The sequence below is a fragment of the Falco rusticolus genome, chromosome 1 (genome assembly GCF_015220075.1).
Source record: "Falco rusticolus isolate bFalRus1 chromosome 1, bFalRus1.pri, whole genome shotgun sequence".
NCBI lineage: Eukaryota > Metazoa > Chordata > Aves > Falconiformes > Falconidae > Falco > Falco rusticolus.
Genome location: NC_051187.1, coordinates 174,679 through 185,143, shown reverse-complemented (window position 1 = coordinate 185,143; position 10,465 = coordinate 174,679). Strand labels below are relative to the sequence as shown.

Here is a 10,465-nt window from a genome sequence, read left to right as displayed (position 1 = left end):
TTTCCAGCTCTTGCTGTGGCCCGAGGCAGTGCCGTAGCTGGGGCAAAGGCGATGAGTTTTGTCTCTCCAGACAATGCTTACAACCTCTTTTGGACAGATAGGGCATTTGTCTTTTATTGCTTAGTTCATAGGCACTGTTCAAGCATAGTGTATGCTTTTGTATGGAATTATCGGCATGTAATTCTTTCCTTTAGCCTGTGAAATAAGCTACTGTTGCTTGTAGATGTGAGTCAGGCCTGTCCAGTCATATTTCTTTTAGACATTGTTCAGTGCCTGCTTCAGTCCTAACTACCCACCAGTCCAAAAGTTAGGAAATAAAAGACAGCACAGGTATAGTTCTTTGTAACTTGCATTGATAAGCATTTTCCTCCAATGAAATATTATTCTTACCTTAAATTTCTAGGTAATTTCCCAAGTAATAAATGGGAAGATAGTGATGAATGAATTGTGATTCCCTGTAACCAGCAAGGTAATGCAGTGGATGAAGTTGTGTGTTGGTATGTCTAGGATATGTTCAGAGGAACTTAAGTGGATTTCTTTAACTTATGCTGCACCATTTTGTTGACAAGGAAGGAGATGGTGGTGGTAGGCCCTAACTGATGGTGTCGTCATGCAGTGGAAATCATACACCTGACCTGGCTAGGGATAAAGGAAAAACAGTTGGAAAGAACCTGGTTCTTTTGGTGAAGGCAGTTTTAACTAGCACAACTAGCTTTAGCGGTAATGTAAAAACTGCCACTGTGAGATTTGTGTTGGAGTAGTTGGGGACAATTGGTGAATATTTGGCCAAAACTTGGCCAACATAGTGGTCTGTATTGCTAAGATTTGTAGAGGGAGGCCTATAAGAAGGGGAGATCACATTGTGGCTTGGATTGTCACTGGGTGCAGCAGCATCTATGGGCTACTGTCATCTGAGAGACTTCAGTGGATGAGGGAGAAAGTAATAGAATTCTGTCTTTGCCCTGTGCCATGCATGTACGATCTGTGTGTTGGTATCTGGGACTCTGCCATGATGGTCTCAGCGTTACTTCCTAACTTAGTTGAAATCTTCAGCATTGTTCCATCCTCTGGACAACTCCCAAATCTGCCGCTGAATAATGTATTATTTCTGATATGTGCGATGTAATATAAACTCTTAGAAAAACAAATGAGGAAATGTTAATGGCAACGATGCTTCTGACAAAGACTCATTATGCATAGACTGGTCAAGCATTTTTAAATTATTTTTTTTAAGAGTAAAGTCTCAGCCAACTTAATTTGGCTATTCAAGGTTCTTATGCAATCTCCTTCATTACTTTTTCTGTGAAGCAGATGACAATTGGGGAGCAGTGTGCTCCACAGGGCAGTGCTCTTAGTATTTTCTGTGCTACCCCCTTGTGAGAGCTGAGACTAATACAAGTCAGCATTTCATTTTTTTCAATAGTCCATCAGCTGAATTTGCAGTAGGGTGAAAAATACCAAATTGGTATGGAACTGACTTCAGCTTATCTCTGATGCTGTCAGGGTGTAAGGGATGAATTACTCTGTGCTTTGCAAATGAGCTTTGTACTTCAACTGATAGTAATTTGGCTTCTCTGTTCTATGGATCTGAATTCCGTTCAACATTTCATAGGTTCTGATAGAAAAACCTAGCTTAAGATTACCTTATAGGATAACTTGATCAGGCTAAATTAACTAGATAGGGAACAGAAACTGGCTAATAGGTTATGTCAACCTCTAAGAAATATATGAGATTCAGTAGTTAGAAGTTTGGTACAAAGTCATAATGCAAGTTAAGACAATTTCTTGATGACAGAGAAAGAATTCAAGCTTAGCCTTCAGCAGACTTACTAAAAGCTACAGACTGAAGGGTAGCTGCATTAGCAAGAGATGGTCTCATTCAAACAAGAATTCAAATGGCAAGATCTGAAAATCTGTCTTACGTGGTAGATCAGGCTAGGTAATCTTCTTGTCCTTGATCCCATAGATACAGCTGTTTCAGTCCTTTAATACTTGCGCAGCTATAGCTTTGATGATTATACTCCATGTGCCTGTAGTTTAACTGTGAAGTCTATGTGTACATAAAGTTTGTACCCTGTAAATATGTGCTGAGATCCAGGGTTTTCAATCTTTGTTTGGATGTACTTTTTGGTTTTTTTTAAAAAAAAAAATTCTCTGCTATCTCATCTTATAAGCTCTTTGCCAAATAAAGGCCATTGGTTTTCTTTTTGTTAGGTGAACTACTACTAATTCTTCTTGTGTGCCTCTGAAAATGGATTTAGATACAAGAATCTAACCTCCCTCAAACCTCGAGACTGAGGATCATTTTCACCATCATTCTATGTGCAGAGCACTGCCTTTCCTCCCGCTACTCCCATTACAATTAAATAATGTATATCTTCTTGAGGGCCTGTGAAACAAACAAAATAGGACATTACATTGCTGAATTGGCAGGCTACAATTTTTTTTATTAGAGATAAACAGGATAATTAGTATATTGCCTAGCCTGAAAGTAATCCCTAGGTAGTGTAGGTGCAGGTGTGCCCAGCATGAATGGCAAATGGCTTGGCTTTGCTCATGTTGCAATAGTGCCTCCTCATTCACAAGCACTGTTTATTAAGAAACTGATATAGTGGTCATCTTTACCAAGGTTATAATATTCTAGAATGTCTGTTGAAAGTTCAGGTTGAAACTTTTTTTTCCATTAGCATGGTGACTTGTAGCTAGATGCATAAAGGGAGTTTTGTGTTGCAGTGCCTGACTGAACAGTATTCCAGTCCTGCATTAGGAGCGCTGCAGTCTTCTGCCACGTCATGGGACAGAAGCTAACAAGACAAGCATGTATCTATCTGCATTGCCTATTAATCAGTGCCTTGGGAGAGGGGGTGGGGACGAATATGCTTTAAACACTGATTCTGTATAGAAATGTGTCCAATCAGCATTCCCAAATATAAGGCCATTCCTGAACTTAGGAGCCTAAAGCCAGCCTGATTCTTTCTTCACAGTGGTAAGTGATTCTGTACTCGAGAGATGTGTTCTAAAATCCCACTGTGTGGTCAAGAACATAACCCAAATCTCTCACACAGCACCAGTCCACTACTGCGTTCTAACAGTGGATGTTTCTCATGCAGATGCCTTTTCTGACTTTGTAAATTTTCTCTGGCGCAGTGAGCAGGAGAATGGCTGAGCTTTCTGATGTTTCTGGGAAACTGTAAACGGGAATGGGTCAGGTAAGCAGTCTGAAATTCCATGGTAATGAACATCTAGCTTTTCATTAGAGGAGCAGCTTTTCAAACAGACCAGGGAACTCTGAATTATTTGACAGTTTTAAAGTGTATGCCAGTGCAAGGGAAGAAGTGGTCCGTTTCCGCAGGAGGCAGGAGATGTGGTTTCAAGCTTCCATCTTTAAATAAGGCAGAGAAGCATTTGTAAACTTGGTTCTCCCACACTAATCACTGGACTGTTTGGTAAATGCCACACCCTTTTCCTCCCCCTCGGTTTCTGTGCTAGTTCCAATTCACAAGGTGAGCTAGAGTAACACCTACCCAGCTTAGCGTCTAAACTTGATCTGAATACAAGGGTGGTTAGAAATTATGAAAGCTGATGAAAGTCTTGGTTAACAAGCTGATTAAAGTTGGAAGATGCTATTCCGAGAACATCATGGAAAATATTTTGTTAAAGTAGCAAGCAAATGAAATGGGAAGACTCAGTACGAGAGTTTGAACTACTTTTATTGTCATTATCTGTAGAAAGCCATAGCTAGATGTTAGGCAGCATTTGAGTCTGGCCTCCAAATGAGTATGAAGTTCTTGCCTCTTGTGGCCCTTCTAGAGGACTTGGTGTGAATTAATGGGAATGGCGAGATAGAAGCTAGCTACATGTAGACAAATGGCCAAAAATGGACAAATTAAGATGCAGGTGGTCATGTGACAGGGAGGGTGCCTGAAGAAACAGCATGGAAATGGTGAACTCAGAATGGGAGAAAGTGAGCACAAGGGTGATTGATGTAAGGGCAGGCCACAGCCTCTGCTTCACATATGGTGCTCCGCTTAGTGATCTGTTAATCTTGCTCATGGGCTCTCTGTTATTAATGCTTTGAGAACATTTCTCCATGGATTAAGTAAGTCTACAGCTACTAGTAGTTACGGGTGTTTTGTGAGCATACTGTTCCAGTCCGTGTATGAGCTTATGACTGTAAACTATAGCATAGTTTGTAATGCAGGTTAGGAAATGATCTTGCCAGGGCTCAAGGGTGCATGTGTACATCTGTATGCATGCACACACACAGACACACACATGGGGATTGGTTATTGAGCCATCAAAACAAACATGTTAAAAGTTGTTTATAAAATAATCAGGGCATGCTGTTATCTCCCGATTCCTTAAAATGCTGTGTTTCTGTCATTAAAAAAAAAAAAAAGTCTTGAGCCCCTCTCTTGATTGGGGGTGGGGCAGGGAAAGGTCTTCCCTATTTTCAGAAATGCATGGTTTCCTGACTGTGGGGGCACTTTTGGGTTATGATTTATTACAGTTCAGTAATCTTTCTTTTCCATGGCAAGAGCCCTTATGCACTGAGAAGACACCTTGCCAGCGCTTTATGCACACCTGCTGTGCTGGGCTTCCTGCTCATTTCCTTTCAGACCCAGCGTAACTTCCAAAAGGGAATATCTGCCATTGGGATTCTAGGAAAATAAATGTCAGCCAGATGAGGCATCAAGGAAAGAATATAAAAGTGTTCTGGCTCCTGTCCTCCCAGTTGTGTTCAAAACAGCTATACCATGTCCAGCATTGATGCCAAATGATCTATTTTTATTTTACATTTGGGCAAGGTACACCAAATCGGCGCCAGTCTGTAGGTGTTGTGTTGCACAGGCTGAATGCAAGAACACATAGCACCAGCTGAAATAGGATAAGCTGTTTTGCTTGTGAAATGAAGCAGCCCTTCGCCCAGCAAACCCTCAAACCATCAGTGGGTCAGAACTATAGACCAGAAAGTGGTAACACGGAGTATCCACTCAGAATACATTACATACTATAAGATGGTCACCTTGCTAGACATGGTGTTGGCATTTTGCTTGCTTTATTTCATTATAAAACTGACAGCTAGACCACAACATAGTTTCTTGTTACTGCCAGTACAGTGCTACAGTAGGCTGTTAGAAAAACGTTGGGCTATGCACCAGCCTGGAATAAATTAAAAAAAAAATAATTAAGACCAGTTATGAATAAAACCTGCCTCCATGGAGGCAAACTTACTGGCTTAAAACAGGCTGGTGTAGTCTAGCAAGCAGACCGCGCTTCTAAGCATGTGCCACATCTTCCTGTGTGAAGCAGTGGTTTGGTGGGCTGGAAGCAGGTCCTTGGGCAGTGGCACAGCTGGGACCCACAGCCCTCAGACCTGGCTCTCAGTAGCAGGCAAGCCGGCTTAGATGGGCTGGAGTGGTTCCTCAGGACCCAGGCACATAACTGCTGTTTCTTCCTTCTCCTACTCATTTCCCCCCACCCCCTGAGCTTCCCCCTGCTGCCTCCATTCCCTTTGGAGGAACAGTAGTTTAAAAGACCTGCTAATTTTAGAGTTAAAGGCTTTGGTCCTACACAGGGCTTGTTCACAACATGCTAGCTTTGCCAGACTAGGCACAGCCAGACTGTTGTACTGGCCCCACAGTGCATCATCACCTTGCTCCCCTCAGCAGGCTCCATGTGACAAGGCAGTGTGAAGAGACCTGCTGCCCTCATGGTGCTAAGGGGCGAGGGCAGGCTGCAGCACAGGTCCTCTGCAGGGAACAGCCGCATGCTCTGCAGCACAGTCACTAAGCATGCAGTGAAGTAAATGCCAGAGGGAGGTAAATTGTCAAAGCAAGCTAAACTTTTATTTGTTCTAGCTTAAGCCTGGGGTGGCTTGGCTTCCATTTCTTCAGTCTATTGAACAGCTGCATACCAGTGCTGATTGATTGATTATTTTTTTTTTCTTTTTTGCTGCTGGCATTCTGTACAGCATACTGCATGCTGGCAAGCTACACTGACTGAGTGCTTAGGAGACACACAAAGCCCACAGGGAAGAGGGTAAAAGCCAGGCAGGGGTCTTGCATGTGTAAACCTGCATGTGGTTTTGACATGGCTCACAGAATATATCAGGTGGGAAGGAGAAAGAATGATGATATAATTAAGTACAAGTCTTTGTCAAGGGAGAGGTTCGTGAACTTGGTTCTAACTTGGCATATAAATTCAGACAACCCTCTATTAAAATAAGAGTTTCCATTTTCCCCCAACCTTTGGCTCATGGAAGACTGTAAAGCTTTGTCATACTGTGTTAAAACAAATAATTGTGTATTAACCATGTGGTTATAGCAAAAGCTTATAGTTTTACATTCACTTTTTCAAAGTGCTGTAGATTGCTTCCTGCGTTGAAAACATGGCCTACTGAAACTCGGAGAAACATGACGTTTTCTATTAGAGAAGTCTTTGACATCCCTATTTTTAGTGTACCAGAAGGCTGTTCTAATACAAGAAATTGTTTCCCCAGTATTAAAAACAGGACATAAAGGGTTAATGAACATACAAGAGGCTGATTGTGATGGCAGCTTCTACAGGTTGCCCCCCACCCAAAAATGCAGCACTGTCAGTCTTGAAAACACAGCATGAGAAATTTAATTGCATCCTTTTTATTTCAAATGCAGGTAATTCCCTGAGTAAGCAGCTTTTTACTTAAATAAAACTTTTCCAGAACTTAAAATAAACCTGTGGAACAAGTTCACACAGCTGATGGTGAGCTGGAGATGGCATGTTCTTTGGCCCAGGGAAGCAGAGGCCTGGCAGGAGCTCTTTAACTATTCACTTCCAAAGCTTCACACTGCACTGTCACCAGCCTCCTTCAGTACAGCAGTGTCCCCCACATCTACATCTCCTCTCCGACTGATCTCTGGGTTTTGAGTTACTCTTTGACTACTCTGCCAGGAAAGGGATTTTTCATATTTGGTCTTAAAAAGTAATCCATGACCTGAAGAAGCAAGGATGGGGGGGGGGGGGGGGAACAAAACAAAACACGAACCTGAAATGAGATGACCGCACTGGTAAACAGAACAGCTTATTCCTTAGTTACAAAGAAGGGGTCCTCATAGGCTGGAAACTATGCATCCCAAGGGTTTGGAAGCAGAAGAACTACCATACATAGAAGGAAAAGCAGATTTTAAAAATGTACTATGAAGTTTGAGATAGCTGTGTAAGTTGAATTTAACACACACTCCCCCCTAAACCAAAGATTAAGGTACTGAATATACATGGGAGATGAGACGTTTGCTCAGTGGCTTGTGAGGAGAGCTGCACTCACCTGGACAGTCTGCTGTCTCCTTGAATGCTTGTTTCTTACAGCATCCTCGGCACATGTTAAATACACATTTACTGCCCTGGGTTGAAATTGGGGTGTAAAGAAGCTTGTATTGGTGAAAATTGAATTATTGTTTACTATAATAAGCAACAATACAGCTCTGCACATTCAGACCTACAGAAAAAAAGCCCCATGAACTCGTAGATTAGGCAGTCACACCTTGGTCTAATGAAGATGACAGAGTTGATGGCACATGGCGGGGGGAGCCCCAGCTATCAACTGTACATTGAGAACAAAAACTGCAAACAAGCAAACAAATTCCACATTCCACTTCTGCACATCAGTAATCTGTGGGGCAGCCCAAGTTACACAACACAAGCAGGCAAGTGCCGTAAGTGCTCTGGAACAAGTGTGAGTGTGCTGTAGTTCTCTGCAAAAGCAGTATGTGAAACAGTGCCTGACATGCTTGCGATCATCTGTAACTATGCCTAAAACAAATGTTACCACAGCAATTACTTCCCTACTTGCAGCATAAAATATACCTGAATATATATTAAAATACAATATAAGACCCTTAGTGGACAGCAGCATTTGAGCCTTGGGAGAGCTGACAACTTGGCTATACTGTACTGGGTGTCTGTGGTGCTTTGGCTCACACATGCTTCGCGATCTGGAGAAGCAAGTTTTGTTAGGCGTGTCTCCCTCCAGCCCAATTAAAAAATCCTTCATGTTTAGGGAGTCCTTGGCTGAATTTTTTTTTTTTTTTTTGCTTCTTTTTGTTCTCTCCCCATTCTACGACATAGCTTAGCTTGGAAAATAAAAAAAATAAAATATAGGCCCAGGCACAAGATTTCAAGGGCTGCCTGCAACATCACAATGATGCAAGAGCAAAACAAGAGAGAGACTAAGCCCACCTTCAGCCAGCATGGTTGACACACCAAGCTGTGTCACCTGGATTAGGTATGAAACAGGAGGGCTTTGAAAGCCAGCCAGGTGAATGCTCCATTTTCCCAATAATGAACACAGCAAGAAAAATATTTTCTTCTGTAACTGCAGCTCCAAACTGAGCCCCAGCCTATTTCTAAGGTGCTGCAAATGTTACAAAAGAGAGCAACACCACATGCTGTGTCCCTGTCTCCCCACCCCATAGCTGTAATGCTGATCTTTCAGCTACAACACAAAAATTACTCCTTGCATCTTACACGCTGCTTGTATGTCTGTGTGTACAGGTATATATTAGCAGCAATAAACACACTCTGCTCACTGAGCTCAGTAATATCTCCCTGTCAAGGAAACAGTTGTGTTCCCCAATAGAAACCAAAAAAACCCTAATAAAAAAACCCCAATGAACTCTCTTCAAATATCAAATATTTAAAGTTTCATATATAAATTGTCAAATATATATGCTATACACAACCTGGAAAAGAGCTGCCTTGTTTAACATTGCTAATGATGAAAGTTGGTGTTAATCTGCTAGCAGAACTAGAGCTGAGAACGACTAGGTACTCAAGCTTGTTCTGATTCAGGGCAGAGATCCAAACCCAACAAAAAAAGAGAGCTGCAGATTGCTGCTCAATGCTCAGTACAGACTATACTGCGATGCTGTTTAAAGTATTTCTATTAGTACACCAATCACCACGCCAGTTACTCAGATTCTGAATTCTTGCAGAAAACCACCACCCCCACTAACCCCAGTAAAGAGGGATTTTGCTTTTAATTTCACAGTAGAATATACATGTGAAATCACTGGAAGTTTGGAGATTTGTTTCCAAGAGATCTCAGGAAGTTCATCTAGCTTACTCAACTGTCTTGGCAATAAATACCCTCAGCAGCAGTAAGACGGCACATTTTTTTTGGAAAGGCAGGCAAATGATCTCAAAGAACCTCATGTTAGTGATTCTTATGCAGCACCTTCACCTCAAAGATTGGTTACAGTTAATAGTTAAGAGGCTTTTGCCCAAGTATGGCCAACAGGCCCTGCTCAAAACATTTGTCTTTCATATAAGGCCCCTTCAAGTACTGAAAGGCTGCAATACGGTCTCCCCGGAGCCATCGCTTCCCCAGGCTGAACAATGCCAACTCTCTCAGCTTGTCCTCATAGAATAGGGGCTCCAGCCCTCTGATCACTGTTGTGGCTTCCTCTGGACCCACTCCAACAGGTCCGTGTCTTGCCTGTGCTGAAGACTCCAGAGCCAGACACACTGCTCTGACAGGGGGGTCTCACCAGAGCAGAGCAGAGGGGCAGAATTCCCTCCGTTGAACTGCTGGCCACGCTGCTTTCGATGCAGCCCAGGTTGCAGTGGGTTTTCTGGGCTGCGAGCCCTCATTGCCAGCTCATGTCTTGCTTTTCACCCACCAGGACCCCCAAGCCCTTCTCCGCAGGGCTGCTCTCAAGCCCTTTGTACCCCAATCTGTACTGATACTGGGGCTGCCCTGACCCACATGCAGGACCTTGCGCTTGGTTTTGTTGAACCTCATAAGGTTCACAGTGGCCCACTTCTCGAGCTTGTCCAGATCCCTCTGAATGGCTTCCTGTCCCTCAGGCATGTCAACTGCACCACTCAGCTTTGTGTCCTCTGTGAGCTTGCTGAGGGTGCACTTGATCCCGCTAGGTCATTGATGAAGGTAGTAAACCATACTGGTCCCACTACAGACCCAACAGACACCACTCGTCACTGATCTCCATCATTGACTGATCATCTCCATTGAGCCATTGACCACTACATGGTCATTTAATTTCCATTTAATGGAAATACTTTAATGGACACTGGCACTGACTTACCTTAGGGTTCCCACACTGATCACATTTTGCATATTTGGCTGGAAAAGAGAAAGAAACAGAGACCTGATTTCAGCAATGCTATTTTTATGTGGAAAAATAAAAAAAAAACCTCCAAAGCAACAAAAAAACCCCACAAAAACCCAGGCTCAGACAAAGCTTGGGTCTTTTCTAGCCAGAGAGAGACTCTTTTTGAAACAAAAATACAGTACCTCAAAGAACAGTGCAAAGGTAAAGATACTGTGATGTTATGAAGTGCCTCTAAGCTAAATCCAAACAGAAAATTTTAATCCTCAAGCCAAGTGTAAAAGAGGAGGACATCTGCTTGAAATGCTTAGGAAATTTCAATTTCAAATACTAGTGACATCTACAATTTAGTCTGT

The 10,465-nt window shown here is 42.6% G+C and overlaps 1 protein-coding gene across 6 annotated transcripts in view; it reads right to left on the bottom strand.

Moving 5' to 3' along the window:
- DUS1L (dihydrouridine synthase 1 like) overlaps positions 1-10,465 on the bottom strand; it is a 28,817-nt gene that overhangs the window by 8,587 nt on the left and 9,765 nt on the right. The window contains exons 11-14 of one of the 6 annotated variants that reach the window (XR_005106505.1): positions 10,086-10,123; positions 7,307-7,409; positions 7,028-7,137; positions 2,127-5,163 (exon numbers count right to left, since the gene is read on the bottom strand). Coding sequence is in view for 2 of the 6 variants with exons in the window: in XM_037402436.1 (XP_037258333.1) it covers positions 6,825-6,976; positions 7,307-7,409; positions 10,086-10,123 (293 nt within the window). In the remaining 4 variants the exon portion in view is untranslated. Of the gene's footprint in view, positions 1-2,126; positions 6,977-7,027; positions 7,138-7,306; positions 7,410-10,085; positions 10,124-10,465 lie in introns of those variants that run through there. The other 5 variants (XR_005106504.1, XR_005106507.1, XR_005106506.1 and 2 more) reach the window with 5 other exon arrangements.